The sequence below is a fragment of the Leptopilina boulardi genome, unplaced genomic scaffold, assembly GCF_019393585.1.
Source record: "Leptopilina boulardi isolate dan_hultmark-lab unplaced genomic scaffold, ZJU_Lbou_2.1 LbouV2_392, whole genome shotgun sequence".
In the NCBI taxonomy this organism is placed as follows: Eukaryota; Metazoa; Arthropoda; class Insecta; order Hymenoptera; family Figitidae; genus Leptopilina; species Leptopilina boulardi.
In genome coordinates this window covers 2,985,042-3,006,134 of record NW_026137965.1, presented here as the reverse complement: position 1 = coordinate 3,006,134, position 21,093 = coordinate 2,985,042, and the positions used below count along the sequence as shown (strand labels likewise).

Genomic DNA, 21,093 nt, shown 5'->3' with positions numbered 1-21,093 from the left:
GGAGAATTGGAAGGGATTTTTTTAAAGGGGGGAGGGAGACAATTCCAATTTTTAATGAAATTGATAGGTATAACAGGGTCTAAATTTCAATTTTTCATACATTTTATTAAATAAAAATTTAAATATATATAAATAAAATTTTACTCTGATTTTTTTTTTTTAAATAAATAATTTGTAAATAAAATTTATTTCACTTCCGAGGAATAGAAAACAGGAAAATAAAGAATTTAACTTAAAAAAAAGAAAATTTGGTTAAATTTTAGACCCTGTGAAATGTGTAACATAGGCCTATAGGGAAGATTTTTTTTTTTATATTTACGAAGACATTTGACATTTGACACTGTTTTGACGCTAAAGTGTAAAACTAAAACGTTATTAAAATCGAGGTAGGATCTAACGGAAAGCAAATTGAGAATTCATTATTTCCTAATAGAATGAATCTATCTAATTCAATGCATTTACAATATTACGGCGAATCAACTCGAAATAAAGAAAAAGTAGCACACATTTTGCAAATCTGCAGATAACTTATTGAAAAATTCAAAAAAAAAGAAGATAAATTAAATTAGAATTTTAATAAATAAAAGAAAAATGCTGCAGATCACTTGCATGTTGCGCATAAAAGTTCTATATATCCCCATTGTTAATAAATAAATTCACATTTGGAATTTAATTCAAGAAATACGTTTGAGTCGTAAAAAAGTAACATCACAGTCAATTAAATTTATGAGCATTTTTTTTTTACTTTCCTTTTATGCGTAACAGGCTCATTTTTTTTTTTTTTTTTTGGTAATGAATAAAATTTTTATCAACTAACAGTAATTTTTTACACTAGTATCGATTTTTTTTTAAATTTATCACTAGTTGTAATCAATTACTGTAATGATCAATTGGCTATATTACTGTTTAAAAAAAAAAAAAAAAAAAAATTACAAAGCATCGAAAAATCTGTTTCATAATTTTTTATCAAAAAGAGGCAATTTACTTCTAACAGCGCCTTCACAAACAACAAGTCGTTGAGCCGCCGAAATATTGCAAAAAGGCATTGATCCCTCTAAGCTCGCTCGCAATAAAGCCATTCGATTAGGACCCACATCGAATCCATGATCACTTAATTTTAAACTACCTCCAGTCGATTGTTTTCTCTCGAAATATTCGACAATTTTTGATATTGTTTTACTTGTCGATCCAATACCACTTAATCTATCCTCCCAACATGAATCACCACCACCTAAACTTGCAATATCCTCCGAGGAATCAGTGTAAATTGAACTTGTTCTATGATCATCGAGAAGAAATAAACTACTTGCTGCTGAACTACTTAATGTTGATGCATGTCGTCGATTTGGTGGCTCTGGACTTAAATCTTCGCCAACGCAACTCCAAAAACCTGATTCACAACTTCCACGTCGTCTTGGTTCCCATCCATCTCTGAATAGTGGATGTGCAAATAGACAAGCAGCGCCGACTTTTGTAGCAACCTAAAAACAGAAACAATTCATTTTTATTTCAAATTCAATTTATTATTTTATTTATTCTAATTTTTATTCTAATATTCAGGGTGTCTAGCACCTTTTTCAAATAAAATTCCAGGACTTTTCCATGTTAAAAATTCTTTTCCAGATTTTAATAAATTTAAAAAAAAATATCAAGAATATTTATTTCGAATTGAAGACGTAAATTTTCAAATTTTTAATTAAGTAATTAAGTAAAAAAAAATTTGGCATTTTTAAAATTGACAAATTTGAAATTTGTTCAAAATTGATATTGTACAGATTTTTAAATTAATTTTTTTTTTATTTAATTGCAGAAGATTTTAAATTTGAAATAAATTTTCTACAAATTTAAATTTCTGTAGTTTTTTCTTTTTAATTCGGATAACAATTCAATTTTACAGTTTTTATTTGAAACTTTTTTAACTAATTGAATTTTTAAAGAAATATTAGAATTATTAAAAATAATTGAATTTTGGAAAACTTAGTTGAAATTTTTTAAAAATAATTTAATTTCAACTGTAACTCTTCCAAAATTCAATTATTTTTCAAAATTTTAATTATTTCTTTAAAAATTCAATTATATACAAGCATTTTGCAATTAAAAATTTTTTAATTTAATTTTTGTCTGTAATTACTAATAAATAAATAAAATAATTGAACTTCAGGTGATTTTTCATTAAATTTTTTTTGGTAATTTCTGTTGCTGAATAATATTAAAAATTATAGATAAAAATTTAACAGAAATAATCAAAAATTTCAATTAAAAGTCAATTTAAATTGGATTAATTTAAAAAATCTGAATTGTAAATTTTTGAAAATTCAATTATTTTTAAAAAATAATATCTAAAATTATTTAATAAATTATTTGATAAATTATTTTAGATAACAGTTTTTAAAAATAATTGAATTTTCAAAGATTTACAATTCAGATTTTTTAAATAATTAAATTTCAAAGAATTTTTACTAAATATCAGACTATAATTAAATTTTTCAAAATTTGAAATAATTTTAGATAACCGTTTTTAAAAATAATTGAATTTTCAAAGATTTACAAATTCAGATTTTTGAAAATAATTGAACTTCAGGTGATTTTTGATTAAAATTTTTTTTTGGTAATTTCTGTTGCTGAATAATATTAGAAATTATAGATAAAAATTTAATTTTAAAAGTTTTTAATTTGAAAAATACTTTCAGATAATTGAATTTTTCAAAGAATATTATAAATTTAATTACCTTTTTTTCCCATTTTTTTCTAGCTGTTGGACTACTCGGCTCGGAGCTTGGTTTCTTTCTCTCGAGAATTTTTGCAATGCTGTCATTTTGAGCGGGTTTAAATTTAGAAGAATTGACACCATCGGTACAACTTGGTCGTACATCCTCCAAACTAGGTAGCTCCAAACAACTTGAAAATAAATCACCAAGTATTTTCTTAACACCACCCAATGCATGAAATGGATTTGCAGTCATTGGTCTATAATGTGGATCTCTTCTACTCGCAAGTTCAGCGACTCTTCTCGTTAAATGACATCTCGCCTTATCGGAAGGCGTTGCATTATCACAACCCCTAGCATCCGCCGAATGACTTCTTAATCTCACCGCTCTTCTTTTCATTGATCGTCCCTCACGTACAATTTCCTCAACACTTGACATTAAACCAGAATCAGTTTTATTTCCCTTACTCTCCTCCTCGTAATTTGCAACTAAATTATCCAGTGTCGATACAATCTCCGGAAATGTTGGTCGTGATTTTGGTTCATACTGCAAAAAAAAAATCAATATTAGTGGAAAAAAAAATTTTTAAATTGTCAATATATATTTACCGTGCAACAATGGAAGGCTAGTTGTAAAAAGGCAGGTGGTGGATCGGCAGCTGCACAAATTTCAGCGACTGCTAAATAATCGAGACCAAAATTATCCGAGCGTGGTAAAACATCAGGATCAGCGGGCACTCGACCGATTAATTCACAGACAACAATTCCAAATGAAAATATATCGGAACGATGATCGTACCATTGACCCTTGAGACATTCTGGTGACATCCAATATGGACTGCCAACAGTGCTCAATCGATAGCCAGAATTTGGATCGGGAATTTTAGCTGCTAAACCAAAATCCCCAACAACAGCACTCATATCACCGGAATTTTCATCTTTTTTTATAAGAACATTTTTCGATGTTAAATCACGATGAAAAATTCCTCGACTATGTAAATAGGACATCCCTCGCGCTACATCGCGTGCCAAATTCATTCTTATTAAATGTGGCAATCGTATTTGTTTTGACATTATCAGCTGCTCTAAACTTCCTCCATTAATGTATTCTGTAAGGGCGTGCAATTGACCCTCGTGGACGCAAACTCCCATAAATCTGTTGAATAAAAAAATTTAATTATATTATTTTCTTTTAATTTAGCGTTATGGTACTTTCTTTTTCTTTTCAATTATTTTTAATAATTCCTAATATTTCTTTAAAAATTCAATTAGTTAAAAAAGTTTCAAATAAAAACTGTAAAATTGAATTGTTATCCTAATTTAAAAAGAAAAAACTACAGCAATTTAAATTTGTAGAAAATTTATTTCAAATTTAAAATCTTTTGCAATTCAATAAAAAAAAAATTAATTTAAAAATCTGTACAATATAAATTTTGAACAAATTTCATATTTGTCAATTTTAAAAATGCCAAATTTTTTTTTACAGAGAAACGTAAAATAGAAACAAACTTTCGAATCTTCAAACTTCTGAAATAGAATTAAGAATTTCTTTATAAATTAAAACCAATAATCGTGAGAATTATTTCTTATTTTTTTTTTTTTAAAGTGAAATTTAAGAATGTAAATAACAGAGAGCTCGAAGGAAAGCAAAGTGCTGTTCACGCATGAGAGTGAATTTTTACATGAAGCTCTCTTCAGAAATGAGAACGAGGAGCGCAGTGAACTTTTTATAAAAATAATACCGTCTAGTTTGAAAGCGGGTGAATTATAATCCTCATATCGTTGATGTCGAGAGAGAGAGAGAGAGAGAGAGAGAGACCTACACCGATGCTTTACAAATATTTGCGAGAAGTGTGCTGTAAATTCTTTTTCTTTTTTTTTCACGATAAGGAGAGCTTAAAAGTACATATGGCCTCGAGAGAATGAGAAATCCAATTAGTAAACGTTTTTGTCGTCTCAAACAAAAATTCATTGAAAATTGAATTTAATCGTAATGAGAAAATCGATAAATTTATTTTGTCAAAAAAAAATTGTCAATTGAGAACGATTTACCTATATATTTATTTATCGCTTCATTTCACCGAATGTTTTTCTAGAAAATATCCCTTTCAATTTTATAATCCAAGGAAATTTTATAATTTTATAATTATAATTAGCAAAATTAAACGCGCGCAAGCGCGCCAAATTGGTTATTTAATTGTTTGTTATAAAGAAATTAAAGATTAATATTATCAATAATAATTTAATTTATTAGAATATTATTACATATTAAATGATAATAATGAAAATTATATGTTTACAGGTCTCGGATTATACGACTTTTTCCGACTTTTTTCAAAAATACCACTTTTATCGACTTATTTTAGTAAAATGCGAAATTCTTTTTACATTTGAAAAAAAATGTAAATAAAATACATTTTTTTTAGTATAAAATCCAGATCTTCTTCAGATCTTCTTCAATTCAATTATTTAACAAATTTTGAACTAAAATGATTCTTCACTAAATTAATTATTTTTAATAATTTTAATGAAATACATCACAAATTCAATTATATCAAAATTATTTTTTAATTAAAATTTTTATGAAATTTAACAATTGTTTATAATTAAAAAAAAATATATCACAATAAAATTGAATTATTTTTTAAAAATTTTAATTCAAAATAAACTAAAATTCAATTATTACCCGAAATTTTAATTCAAAATCCAATAATTATCCAAAATTTTCAATTATAATTTAATTATTTACCAAGTTTTCAATTTAAAATAAAATAAAATTCAATTATTTTCTAAAATTTAAATCCAAAATTAACAAATATTCAATTATTTTCCAAAATGTCAATTGAAAATCAATTATTTTCAAAATTTTCAGTTCAAAATAAATTAAAATTCAATTATTTTCAATTCAAATTCAACTAAAATTCAATTATTTTCAAAAATTTCAATTCACAATAAACTACAATTCAATTATTTTCCAAATTTCAACTGAATTACTTTAAAAATTTTCAATCCTAAATCAAATAAATTCAATTGTTTTAAAAATTTTCAATTTCAATTTTATTAGTTTCATAAATTTCAATTCAAAATCAACTAAAATTCAATTGTTTTCCAAGTATTCAATTCAAAATAAACTGAAATTCAATTATTTTCTTAAAATTGTGGTTTTAAAATCAACTAATATTCAATTATTTTCAAAATTTTAATTAAAATTCAATTATTTCCCAAAAATTTTCAATTTAAAATCAAATAAAATTTAATTATTCTCAAAAATTTGAATTCAAAATTAATTGAATTTTCAATAATTTGAATTTAAAAGCATCTAAAATTTAATTATTTCTAAAATTTTTCATCGAAAATTTTTTTTTTTTGAAATTTAACAATTTCAATTATAACTCTAAGGAAATTCAATTATTTTTAACTGTTTTAATAATATTCTTTGAAATTTCAACTATCTGAAACCATTTTTCAATTAAAAATGATTTTCAAATTATTGTATTTTGTCCTCATTTTCTAATAAATTTTTAGTAAAATCATCTAAAATTTTAATTACAAATCACTTAAAGTTTCAATTAATTTCAAAAATCTCAATTTTAAATCTTTGAAAATTCAATTAAATTTAAAAAATGTTTTCCAAAAATTTTTTGATAAATTATTTTTAGTTCTGTAAAATTTAATAATTGTTTTAAAATTAACAATATCTTTTGAAATTTAATTATTTCTAAAAATTTCAACTTTAACCCTCCGAAAAGGATTATTATTAAAAAAAAATTTTTATTTAAAAATCTGTAAAATATTTTTGTTAAAATAAAAAACAAATCCACTTTTTTTGGAATATAAATTGACTAAAACGACTTATTGTGTCTTTAAGTTGATTCGAGGCCTGTGTTTTTATAATTAATATTTAATAGGTATTCGTTGGCCCCTGATACCTTAAAAATAATTTTTTTTCAAATTACTATCTTGTACGAAATTTCCTCGCGCATCTTTTTTCTCATCATAAATTTTTTGTATTTGTATACAATTTTTGAATCAATATACAACTTTAAAAACAATTTCGTTCGTAAACGTTGTGTACTTCAGTTTTGTGAATTGAATTTTCGAATTTGGAATTTTAAAGAAACTTATTCCGAAATTTGGAAACACAATTATACAACTTTGGCAAAAATGGGAAAAAGAATTGTCAAAATTTGACACGTCATAAGATTACTATTAAAAAAAACACGTGAAATCAGAAAAGGCCAACTTCAAGTTAGGACAGAAGGACAGACCAAGCATTTTATTAATATATATATTATTTTATAATTTTATAATCTTCAAGGAATTGAAATTAATAAGAAAAAAATTTGTTTTTTCAAAGATAATTAAAAAAAAAAATTAAAAACAGAATTAATAATTAATAAAAATTTATTTTCAGTTTAATTCTTGTGTGTGTAATAAATTAGAAACGTGTATTTCAAGATTTTATATTGATATTTCAGGACCAAAAATGTCAGGCTTTAATTAGAGAAAAAAAAAAATTGGAGAAATGCAGTTGACATTTTAAGATTTTGAAATCGCGTAAAAAAAAAATCTGCCTTTTTATAATCGTCACGTTTTTTTTTTATAGGAAGGAAAAAAAATGCTCGCTCATCATATTCTCAGTAAGTAGAACGGTTAATTGTTTTTATGAATTTAATTATCATATATGCAGAATCAAAGATATTGCACGAACACTAGTTAAATATTATTTGACTAAAAAACATAATAAACAAAATAAATCATATTTAATTAAAAATTATTAATTTTCTATAGAATAATGTTTTAATACAAAATATATAATACTAAATTAAATATTCAAGTACGTGTGAATTTAATTATATAAATTTTGTATTTTTTTGATATTTTTTTTGTATTTATAATTTTGTGATTAAATTTTGATACCTTAGAATATTTGGGTGACTGAGTTTATTCATCAGCTGGACCTCCTTGAGCATGTTAGGTCTGTTGGCCGGAAGTTGGTTCATTTTCAGGACCATCACCTGACTAGTTACTTTGTGGGTGACCTGAAAAACAAGGAAATACATGATTCTTGAGAAAATGCTAATTCACTCGCTATAGTTTACTATGCGGCTAAATTGCGGTTCTCAATTATTGCTCGACTGCACATAAGTATATTTATCTACTAATGGTTAAAATACGAGGTCGATTAATTGTTAAGTGGTGTTTCAAGAAATTCAACTTTTTACTTTATCAAAAGTTTCTAAAATATACAATTAATAACGAATATTATTAATCGAATTTCACTTTCGAATTTAAAAAAAAAAAAACTATTTTTTTGCAATTTTAAAAATCGAAATTTTGTTTTATTTCAAAAATAAGAGAAAAATAATTTACTAAATAATGATCTTATTTTTATTATCCTCTAATAATTGAGATTTCAATTAATCTATATAGAAAGAGAAAGATGTTAATAACTATTATGTCTCTATAAAAGTCGGTCGCTCTAGAATGTTGCTGATTTTCACGGATAATAAGACATTGTTGAATAGCAAGACATTCTTGCTACTGCTTTAAACAAGATACGAATCTGAAAACGTGATTTGTTCAGAAACTTATACGTGAGAATTCAAAGTCGTTCTCATGAACAAGACACTTATTAAACCAAGGATTCTATTTAAATTAAAAATCGAAAAAAAAATAATTCTTATTAGAAAAAAAAAAAAAAAAAATTAGTAAATCGAGTATTTTAGAAATATTTAATTTCATAAGCGGAAATGATGAAATACGATAAAAACTCAAGAGTTGGAACGTAATTTGCTTTCAGCAAAAATAGTGAAGAAGCAACCGCAAATTCATGAGGTATAATAATCGAAAGAGAGAGGAAGAGAAAGAAGAAGGAAAATATAAATGTAAACTGTCGCTAAAAGACAGTTTGTAAGGAAATTTTTTTTTTTTTTTTTCCCTACAAAATATCGAAATCTCGAGCGATGAAAGTCGAGATTTTGGCCGAAGCTTCCTTTTGGTTTAACGGGGTTAAAGTTGGGCTTTCAGCCAAAAGATGACGAATACAGAACCATTGCAAATCATCTCGTTTCGTAAAACGAGGACCCAACAACTCTCTCGTGGAATTCTTTGAGCTTGTTTTTTTTTCTCTTTCGATTATTAAAAAAAAAAAGAAGCGCCATATCACTTCTTCATCCTCTTTTTGCTTTATTTATCGTTACCTGAAAAAAGATAAATTGCGAAAATAAAATAAAATTCTATAATCAAAAAATTAAATACTATAATAAATAAAATAAAATTACTATAATAAATAAATTAAATAAAATACTATAATAAAAAAAATTAAATACTATAATTAAAAATATTAAATAAATAAAGAAGAGAACTTTAATCTTAAAATAATAAAGTATCGTAATAATTGAAAATAATTATTATCTCCAATCGAATTAAAATTACAAAATAAGGTCGAGAATGTGTATTTAAGATTGCTTTTCTTTGAAAAAAAAAACAGGTTAATTGTTTCCTTAGATCAAGAATGTGGATTTATTTTAGCAATGAGCACGTGGTTAATCTATATGACCTGATGAATCATACTCGGAAATCATGAAATTGAAAACAAGGGCAAGAGTTTTCGATTCTCAATTTTTTTTCGCTTTTCAAAAACCCTTTCATTATCACAGGTACAAATTAGCAATTGTCACAAAAATATTAGCCAATTAGAGAACTTGTTTCTAAAATATCTTTCAAGAAGAAATAAAAACATCTGAATATTTAAAAAAAAATTAATTTTTTGAAAAATTGATTCTTCGAATAAAAAAAAGATTTCTGAAAATAATTCACATTTTTCCTATCGACGATTCAATTTCAAAAGTATTCTTTTTTTTTGTCTCGAATTTTTTCCTTATTTTTCCAGAAGCTACAAACGGAAAAACAGAAAGATAATATAGAATTTTTCTGCAAAATAAACGAATAATTTCTGGAAACAATTTTTTTTTTTTTTTTTTTTTATCAAATTAAACGATAACACTCATAAAAATAATAATCATCATCTCGTTCATTAGATTAAATTTATAATTCCCCACACAGAAAATTATATTAAATAAAACGACTTTTCCAAAATTAGTCTACGAGCAAAGAAGCCAAGACTTGATTAATGACGCGGGATTTATTTATTCAAGAATTTAAGTCAGAATATAGAAATCATGTATGTATTTTGAAATATTTATACAAGAGTTAAAAAAAACGAACTGATATTCTTTTTATTCTTTACTGAAAAAAATCGTAATTTACACGCGAGAAATTTTGATCAATTTTTTTTTCACACATCGCCCCTATACTTTCACTTCGCATGTTAGCGAGAAATAAAGAAACAATTTCTTTCTGTAAAAATGTAAATAATTTTGTGAAATAAATGTAAATAATTTGTAAACACAGTGAAAAAAAGCACAAAAATTTCGAATACCAAGAATTTAATTGTCAAATGTCGACATTTTATTTCAGTGTTGAAATTCATTGAAGAAATAATTTTTGATGTTTGTTGCAACAAAAAAGCAAAACGACAAGAATCAAATTACAGAATTTAACACATAGGAATGAGGAAATTGTTGTCGAGTTGTCAAAAATCTACACCTGTGTGTGTGTGTGACACAATTTATAAACAGCGAATAATTTCTGAAACTTAGGAAATAATCCTTCAACTTTCAAATAATAAATTAATAACAGTTATTATAGATTTTTGCCAATAAAAGAAATCAGAATACAAATTGAAGAGAACGTTATTTAAATATATTATAAAAGAAAGAACTTTGCAAAACACTCTTGTAACGCAATTCTTGAAAATATTCATTAAATTTGTGAATTACAAATTTATGCAATTTTTTTTTTTTTTTGCAATATTAAATATTAATATATTCAATATTAATATCGAATATAATATGAAATTAAAGAATTTCTATATTTTCCAATTTTAGGAAAAGGTATTGCAAAAACTAGAATTTCTAAAAAAAAAAAATAATAATTTACTATTACTTCTATGTTTTTATACATATAACTAATATTAATAAATTAGTAATCTTAAGTAATATTGTTGCTAAATAATAGTAATAATAATGATAAATAATAATGTCACATAAATAGATTTCTTCTGTCAAAATTGTGAGCCAAAAATATCATCAAAAATTTAAGCAAAGAAAATTTCGCAATTTAATCGCAAATATTAAGCGATTTTAAGAAACATTGTTTATTTTTGAATTTTTTTTTTTTTTTGATATTTCAATTTGCAAATTTTTTAAATACCAAATTTATTCAAACTAAATTCATCAATATTAAATTTATTATATATTTAAAAAAAAATTAATTTTTTTTTTAATTTAAAAGTCAATTTTATGAAGTCTATTAAATAATCGATGTAAAATGCGATTTAAATTATTATTAATTAATGATGAGGAAAACGAATAGTAATTTCTACTTTTACTTTTTCAATTATTGCACGATTAAATGTTGATAATAACAAGTTCGGTTATAACTAACACGTAGTTAAAAACACGTTTAGCCAAAGAAAATATTTATCAAATTTACAAATGTTCACATTTTACCGCGATAATTTAATTTCCTTGCAAATAATCTTATTTTTGTCAGAATATTTTTGAAGAAAAATTGCAGAAGATTATTATTATTATTATTATTATTATTAACATGGGGCGCATTATTATCCCATAATAGTTATTAATTAGAATTTTTATTTTAGAGAATTTTATTAGAAATATTTATTTTTTAGACAAATTTTCATTTTTTAAATTAGTATTTGACAGAATTTTTTTTTTTAATACGAATTTTTACATAACAAAATTTTTAGCTACCGAATTTTAGTTTAACAGAATTTTTATTTTATAGTTAATTTAATTTACATGAATTTTTAAATGGCAGAAATTCGAATTCACCGAATTTTTTATTTGTAGGAATTTTTAATTAATAGAATTTTAATTCAACAGAATTCTCGAATATTTTTGTAATTCAAATTTTTAAATGGCAGAAATTCCAATTCATCAAATTTTTATTTGTAGGAATTTTTAATTAATACAATTTTTAAGACGCCGAATTTTTATTTGTCCGAAATTACAAAAAAAGTGTTCGAACAAAAAATTGACAGAAAGATTTCTTGATATAATTTCTAATCGTTCAAATTTTTAAAATTGCAACGAAATCTTTCTGTCGATTTTTGTAATTTTGGACAAATAAAAATTCGGTGTCTTAAAAATTCGTACAAATTAAAATTCAGTGAATTGGAATTACTATATCATTTAAAAATTCGATTAAATGAGAATTTTGTTAAATTAAAATTCTTTTAAATAAAAAAAAAAAAGAGTAAATGAAAATTAGTAAAGAAAATTACTGTAAAATCTGTAAATTTACTGCTAAACAAAAATTCGGTAACTCAAAATTTTGTCAACTAAAACTTCGTATAAAATAAAAAATCTGTTAATTTTTAATTCGAAAATTGAAAATTCTAAAAAAAAATCATTATTTCTAATAAAATATACTTTAAAATAAAAATTCTAATTAATGATTTTTATGCGATAATCATGTGTTCCATAATTATTCCCTCTTTCTCTTTAGTAAAAAAATTTATTTCTCCTAATTTAAAATTGTAATCACATATCCTGGAATATTGTTTTTTCCTCAAATCGATAACCTTGGAATCTTTGACGATTTACTTCGGTTAACAGTCTTGCACTTAGAAAATGCGAACTATGATCATATATATATAGGATCGTAAATAAAACGTATATATATATAAATACAACATGTCGAGATCTGCATGCAATTGTGCTTCAAGAACTACAGGAAGCCATTTTCATCGTACGCGATAGATGCGGCACAATGGTTCGCGCTTTCTTAAAGATTTCTAAACAGATTTCCGAAGGTATAATATAGAAGGCGATATGTTGTTTCTCGACCGGAAGTTTAAACCGCACGCGGAATATCTCTTCACTTCATAATTCGAAATTTACCACGTAACGAAAATAATTGTTTGTTTTCCTTATTAATTATTTAAAAAAAAAAAATCGTTTCCATAAAAAAATAATTGTAATAATTTATCCATTTGAAAAACTAGTTTGAAAGAAAAAAATTTGAAATCATTTGGAACTATTGAGCTTCACAGCAGCAACTTAGAGGGATTCGAATTACTCAATAGAAATATAATTAAAGATAAATTGTAGGTAGATCAAAAGGGAAAGTATCGAAAAAATTCTCTTATCTTTCAAAACGAAAATTGAATTATTTTTTTGTAATTCTAATGTGAAAAATTCGCATTTTGAAATGTACAAAAAAAAATGAAAAAGAAGGTAAAGAACATTTTTCTGGGTTGACAGCTGGTTAGCGAGGATAAAAAAAAATGAGATGACCGAGAGAGAACCTAATGAATCGTCAGAATAACGAAAATGAGCGAATGAGCGTAAGAGGTTCATTAGAGAGTATGTATACGGACTCCATGGCCATCACAGCGTGACCGGCTTTCTCGTCTGCTTCCAACATTTTTATTGTAGAAGGAAATGCCGAGAGCCGCACTCTTGAGTCACAGGCAAGGTCGTTTCCAATGGTCGCCCACACTACTACAACATCAACAACGTCTTAAGTTACGTCTTCAGCGACTGACTTCAAATGTTTATCATTCTTTCAATTTCCATCAACAAATTGCTTCCGTCATATATCGTTTTTTTTTCTATTTTTTTTTTTTAAATTAAACATTTTTTACTATCCGTGGTTTTTCTATTTTTCCTCTACACATTTCCTAAAAAAACAATGAAACATCATTAATACACTCTTCATTCGAATTTACATTTTTGCATGCAATTAAGAAATTCATGCAAAAAAAAAAAAAATTCGTTTCCATCCACCTAAATTTCCACAATTTATCAATTTTCAAAACAAGGGGGAAAAAATTAACATTCCAGAATATTAATTAAGAAATTTTTGAATTACTGAATCAAAATTCAAAAAATTTGTTTTAGAACTTAGAAAAAAAAATGAATACAAAAATAATTTGTTTTAGAAATTAAAAGAAAAACAAGAATTCGAAATTTTTAATTTTTATAATAAAAATTCAATCGAAAAAATAGTTCACGAGTAATAAAAACTTTCGTAAAAATTCTCTTTCATTCTTTATTGATAAAAATTTCAAAAAATTATTCCGATTTTATGTTATGTGAAAGATTTTTTCCTAATATATATTTTAACGATTTATTATGGCAGTAAAAAAAGATTTTAATTGCTAATTTTTTTGGTAATTATTACAAATCAAATAATAAATCGTTATTATTATTTATCACTATTGCAAATTATTTTAAATGACTTTATATTTTGTTACAAAAAAAAATAAAAAGTTTCCGAAATTTCTATTTCAAAATAATTTCGAGCATTACAAATTTTTACATTACATTCAGTTTATATATCGATAAATGGGTAATATTTTTACTTTCTCATCACTCATGGTGTTCACGAGAAAATAAAAATATATATATAGTTATATATCTGGCCATGAGAAAGTATTTTAATCGTGTGAGTCTTCGTGCCTGACTTTTTAGCGGAAGTATATATTTTAAATGTAAATGCAAACAAAAGTTCACTTGTTCATTTCATTAACTTTCAAAGGTGTTTATAAATAAGTTATATTTGTTTTTCCAGTTTTTTTCCCAAAAAAAAATATATATTTATATTAGAGAGTATAGAATCAATTGCCTCTGAAATTTACGATTGCCAACATTTTTTTTTTAAACAAGTGTTCACTAATTAACAAAATGTGAAAGAAATATTTAAGTTAAAAAACCGGTTTCTAAAAGTTTGCTCTTTAAATCAAGTAAAAAGTAAATTTTCCCTGTAACATTTAGAAGAAATATTTACAACCAAGATAAAAACTATAATTTAGTTTCAAATTAATGTTTAATCAATTGATATATTAAAAAAATAGTAAAAAAAATAGTAAAAAAATAGTAAAAAAAAAATAAAAAAAAATAGAAAAAAATAAATAAAAAATTTGTTTTTAAGAAAAAATTCTCTAAATTTAAAAAACTTAAATATTTTTGTTAAAAATAGAAAGCCTTTTTTTATATGGTTCAAATTTAAATATATATTTGAACTTTCTAGTATCGTAGAATTTTGAAATCTTTTTTTTTTTTTTAACGAGAATTTCAGGTAAATAACGACAAGTAACGTTTCATTCCATTTATAAACATATTGAGTTTGGCCAGACAAAAGTTCATTGTCCAGCGAACAAGCTATCTATCATCGATATTCGATTCTCGCTTTCGCGTTTGAAAAAAAAGGAGACACAGAAAAGGCTTTTATGTGTACAGAAAAAAAAAAATGTTATGCTTCAATAGGAACATAATTCGATATAAGAAATCATGATTGCCTTTAAGAAATTTTTCTAATTAATTAAATTAATAAAAAAAATTAGTTTAAAATTTCTTTTCGAAATATTAAAAAATATTTTCCAAATTCATAAAAATTCCTTTTTGAATTCCAGAGAGATATTTTTAAAAATATTTTAAATAAACAAAAATCAATTTTTATTTTTTAAGGCGAACATGATGCCAAAATGCATTAGTGGAAAGATTCAAATTTAGTCTCTTGAAGAGATCATCATAAAGTAAAAAGAATTTTTTTTCGTACAGAAACGAGTACATCTATTTTCAGGTAAAAAAAATTGTTTTTGCTGTCATTTGAAAAAATTTAATCAAGAGAGGAAAAAAAAAGAGATTTGAAATTGAGCGCATCGTCGTGGGTGTATTTGGAAAAAAGAAAGAGAGAGAGGGAAAATGAGAGGAAGACAGAAAGAAAAGAGAGATAAAATGATAAGTGGGAGGCCAAAGGCGCCTCGAAAATAGATCGCGTGGGTACGACAGCTCGTTCTACACCTCAGGAAAGCAAGAAATGGCATAACACCTCGTGTCTTTTTTCTCTCTCAAAAAAAAAAAAAGAAATATTTTCATTTCCATAATCAAACGAATTCTTTTTTTTCAAATTTTGTATTATTATTTCTGTATCTCTCTCTCTCTCTTTTTCTATCACAAATTTGTGTGATGACAAACGATCGATTTAGGAGACGCGAACATGTAATTTATATTCAGTTGCGTGCCACATAAAAATCCAACTTTCAAGGCCTATTCAAGGTCAGACGAATGCATTTCTTAATTCCATCCACGACGACGAAGTTCACGAACGTTCATATATATATATATATATGATTCTTTCTCAACCTTTACTTCCTAAATTGGCGAAATCAAAATGAAATGATTTCATCTACAAAAAAAAAACAGAGACAATTATTATAATAATAAAAAATTATGTCTTAAAAAAATAAATTCTTACAAAAATTAATTCGTTTTAATTTGTCCCATGTTTTAATAATCCGTTAATTTAATAGTTTTGCCAAGAGGGATTTTTCCCAAGAATTATGTGTTTTATATATACGAATAAACAGTAAAACATTTAAACTGGACTCAAGTTCTTGAAAAGTAACGTATCAACGTATTATCCGTTAAGTGCAATTCCACTTTGCGAAAAAAAAAATTCTCAGCCTAGTAGACATGGACCTAGAATCATTGTTTTAAACTTAAATTTACAATTAAAAGAAAACAATTTTTTAAAAATATTTTCTTTTATCAGAGAAAATAAATTAAAAATTTGATTTTAAATTTCGAAAATAAAATACAATTTTTCCAAAATATTTTCCTTTATCAATCGAGAAAATAATTAAAAAATTTGATTTTAAATTTCAAAAATAAAAACATAAAAAATAAAGGTCATAATTTTTTTTTTTTTTTGATTGTTGAAAGTTAACTCAATTCGCTTTGGAAATTGACTAATATCTCGCTAAACGAAATTTTGGCACTTGTTAAATGAAATTCGTGCCAAGAATTCACGACCTTTGAGACCGGCGACCCCACCTTTGCAATCAGCAAATTATTTTGTTTGACAATAAGACATCAACGATCATTGATCTCAAACAATAAAACCTTTTCGGAATTATTGTAAAATTACAAAATTAAATTTTAATAGAAAAAGAAATATTTTAATATTGATAAATTAGAGATAATCGAAATATATAGGAAAAATGTTACAGAATGGTGAGAAAAAAAAGGTCAATTTTAAATTGACCTTTAGTTTATTAAAAATAGGCAGACATAAGAAATACATAATCGAAAGCAGAGAGAAGAAAGATCGCAACACCACTTATAAGGAATAAAGAATTTCGGTCATATCCAATTTTAGTATAAGGTCGTTCAATTATAAGTTCATTGACGTTCAAAACAATCAATCGTATAATATTTATTTATAAAGTCATTCATTTAAAGAATAAATTAACTCTCTCAACTATAATTTTTAATTAAATCAAATTTCTCAATTGAACTTTATTGATTTTACTTTTATTTTTATTACATTTTAATTTAATTTTTAATATTTTTAAATATTTTTCAAATATTTCAAATTATTTCCTACAAAAATTATTTTTTATTTATTATTAAAAAATTTTTTTTTTGAAAAGTAATAAAAAAAAAATACTAAAAGATTCTTAAAAATTTCGAAAATACGAAAAATATTGAAATTTCGAAATTGCTACTTTCGCTGCAAAATTTAATTTCTTGTTGACCTAATTATGTCCCTTGGTTGATAAAGTTTGTCAAGGCTCCTGGTGTCATCCAATTGCTTTACAGATTGATATATCCGTCAAGGATTAACACACGTCAAGTGTATCGAAAAAAAAAATTGATTTTTTAATGAATTAATTTTTTTTCTGCCTGAAAAAGAAAAATGATTCCTTTTTCTCAATCAATCTTAATTCTTCAAATGTTCAAATTAGTGAAAATTAATTAAATCGTTAAACCAATTGACAAACAGGAAAAGAACAGTAAAGATCAAGGTAATATTCTTTTTTTTTTTTTTACAGGAAGAAGATTAAAAGACCTGAGCAAAAAATAAAAAAAAAAACTTTATCGAAGAATCTTTCCTGACATCAACAATCTTGACAAAAACGATCAAGGCCAAATCTAATAAAATATTAATTTGTTTGAAATTAATGTATAAGTAAACAATGTTAAAAAACACACAATTTGTGCTCTATTTGCCTTTAAATATAAAAATTATTATTCTCATTATAATTTTTCAAATGTAAAATTGATCTATTAAATAAATCGTAAAATTTGGTTTTATAAGTATCAATAATCATTTACGAAAGGAAGCTTTTACGACCTCAATTGTTTTCTATTTTTTTTTTAAATAAAAGCAAATTTAAAAAATTCCGAGAAAAAAAAATATAATTTATTCCCTTTTTATATAATAAAAACTCGTAAACAGATTATGGATTTAATTCTTTTTTATCTCATTGTCTAAATTGTCAGATTAGAAGATCAAACAAAATTTGACTCTGAAAAAAAAAAAAATTTCACAAAGGTCATTTTTTTGAATCAGGTGTGTAACGAGATTCAACGACTCGGAAGAATGTGATTTACGTAACGAACTTGTGACAGAGAGTTTGAATATAGCGAGTATTCGCATGTTGCAATAAGACATGGCGCCATTTTAAAGAACTTGGATTTTTTTTTCCCAAAGGTTTCAAAAAATTGGGCAATAGAAAACTTCTTTCAATGAATTAAAAATTGCAAAATCGAAGATTCACAAAAAAAAAAGAAATCATTTGCAATTCAAATTTAAATCCCTTTAAACTACTTTATGAAAAAATAAAAATCCGATTAACAAAAACGAATTAATATCGAAAAAGCAATTCATTGTTATCTTATCTCTCATATGACAATATTAACCTGTAATCGCGAGATAAGATTTTTCCACTTTGAAATTCCAATTAAAAAAAAAAATGACTTAACAGGTTTTTTTTTAATGTTAAATCGAAAAAAAACTCAATTTTAAAAAATTACCTTAAATACTTCAGAGAAGAATCCAGAGCCAATTTTCTCCATGTAGAAATCATCGAGACGATTTAAAGATGCAACAGCATGCCTCAATGCTTGACATGATGCTCCAGTTCTTCTTTTAGTTCCAGATTCCTGTGATGCATCAGCTGAATAAATATTTAAATTTGTTATTGTTCCTTCCATTTCGGTTGGTCGCCATGGATCGCGACATTTTTCACGATCCTTATAACTTCTTGGACTTGATTGTAATTCAGTTGGTAATTCACGTGTAAAATTCGTACAATTTTTTCTATTATCAATATCGGACATTTTCGATGATGTCAATGTTGTGAAATCAATTTTTCCCGAACAAATACTACTACTACTACTATTATTTGGAAGTGTTGATTTTATTTTATTACGTCGTGATTCTGTTGTATTAACATCAGAGCGTATAACTGGTGATAATATTGTGGAAAGATCACGAGATACTTGTTGAATGTTTTCGATATTTAGAAGACCATCAGGCGAATCAATTTCGGAAGATCTATTATTGGGTGTTGACTTGGCAACTGGAGGTGGAACAATTCTTGATTGATCTCTATTAACTAATTGATTATCGCTAATTCTCAATATATCCTCATCATCATCATCATCATCATCATCATCGGAGTATTCACGGTTTGGCATCGATGACTTTCTGACAATTTTGGATACCGTTTCATTATTATGATTTAGGCATGCCAAATTTGAGAAAGAGGAAGTTTTGGACGATTTGGAAGCACCATTGTTTGATACACTAGGACAATTTGGATTTGAGGAACATCTGTGAACAATATTTAATGAGGAGCCAAGTTTTGGATTAGATAAATTTTTTCTCGACTCTTTGGAGGGAGTTTTTGCGTTGGCACACGCTGGAGAATTTTTTAAACACATTGTTTCTGTTTTATAGAATCTTGAAATTTCTGATAAATTATTGGAAGGCTGAATATCACACGATAAATCCTTAATAATTGTCTCTGGATTTTTTAATTTCCAGGATGACTTGTTGTCATCAATGTCAATTGCAGGTCCGTCCTCAGATGATTTACCCAATTTTTTTGATGATACAACAATGGGTGGACCTGGTGTATTCGATGGAGGCACTTTACCAAACATGCTCAATTTTCCCCGAAAAAAAAAAAAAAAAAAAAAAAAAAAAAAAAATTAATAATAATAATCACACAATTCGTCGATTATTTGATCTGATTTTTATTATTAAATGATGATTTTCTAAGTTTTGTTCGGAAATTGGTGAAAGTTTTGGCAGTGAGATCCTTGGAATGAGTATCATTCTAAGTGCACTCTTTTAGACTTTTGGAAGATATTTATTATTGTTCTTTGGCTAATCTATTCTTGATTTCATTATTATTATTAAGGGAAAAAAATTATCAGGAATTTGACACTAAATTTGGCACATCTTGAATCTTCATATTTTTAGATTATTAAAAATCTTCTTGAAACTCTGTAAAAAAAATAACAAGGAGTTTTGAAATATAAACAAACTTTTTTTTAACAATTTTCAGGTTAACAATTAAAAAGTGATATTCTAACTTTAAATCGCGAGATAAGAAATTATAAGACACACCTTAGTGTTCAAAGATAAACAAAATATCTATATTTTTATACTACGCATTTATAAATTAAACAATGTTATGTGTAAACAAAAATACAATAATATAAAAAATAATAATTATTATTATTTAATAAATCAATTTTATTATGTCAAATTCTTCTAATTACAAATTTTTAAAATGATATCACTGAAAATTATGGAATCGGAAATTATTCTCGAAACACTGTTGTTTAAAAATAGTCTCTAAAAATGAAACGTTAATTCCTAATAAGATTTTCCTGACCTTGAATAAAAAATTTACTGACCTGTTAAAGGAAACACTTGTCATTTACTTAATCCAATGAAGATTTCTATTTAATTGACGTTTTTGAAGCACATCCAAAAAATTAGATACGATAATAGTAAAAAGAAATCTCTCTCTCTTCTCCTGTCACTTTTGTTTACCATCCAAAAATCGAAACTAATATTACTATAGAAATTTCAATAACGAACTGGTAACATTGAATATTTTTGTATACACATTTTTTTTTTATATATATAAATTATAAAGCACAGCAGAGATGATTTAAAAACGAAAAATTTTAAACTTTTTTTTTTTCACTGGAGTTTACACAACAGTCACTGTGAATTGAGATAAACAGAAATAAATGAACTTCTGTTCCGATGAATTACAACGAAGTTTAAAGTCGGAATTTATTTTTCGTTATAAACACCGTAAGATTTTTTAATACACAACTAGCGGACACTTTCCACTTTCGGTAAATGTTGAATAGAACTGGATTTACGTAAAGTGATAAAGCGGTATCTCCCACTTTTATTTAATTCTATAAAGACGATAGACAATTCACCGACAACGCCAGACGGCGGCCATTACAGCA

The 21,093-nt window shown here is 25.1% G+C and overlaps 1 protein-coding gene across 1 annotated transcript; it reads right to left on the bottom strand.

Moving 5' to 3' along the window:
• Positions 1-592: 592 nt before the first annotated feature.
• LOC127288643 (probable LIM domain-containing serine/threonine-protein kinase DDB_G0287001) lies at positions 593-21,093 on the bottom strand. Its single transcript, XM_051316237.1, has 6 exons — positions 20,521-21,093; positions 18,625-20,104; positions 7,628-7,749; positions 3,317-3,863; positions 2,730-3,254; positions 593-1,481 (listed from the first exon to the last, which is right to left on the bottom strand). Exons 2-6 carry the CDS (start codon positions 19,756-19,758, stop codon positions 954-956), a joined length of 2,856 nt encoding a protein of 951 aa, XP_051172194.1. The 5' UTR covers positions 19,759-20,104; positions 20,521-21,093; the 3' UTR covers positions 593-953.

Excerpts from the sequence above, each read along its gene's own strand:
- LOC127288643 (XM_051316237.1), bottom strand. The coding sequence starts at position 19,758 with ATGTTTGGTAAAGTGCCTCCATCGAATACACCAGGTCCACCCATTGTT. Across the intron at positions 7,750-18,624 it reads TCTTCTCTGAAGTATTTAAG|GTCACCCACAAAGTAACTAG; the intron begins GTAATTTTTTAA and ends CTTGTTTTTCAG. Across the intron at positions 3,864-7,627 it reads AGTCACCCAAATATTCTAAG|ATTTATGGGAGTTTGCGTCC; the intron begins GTATCAAAATTT and ends TTTATTCAACAG.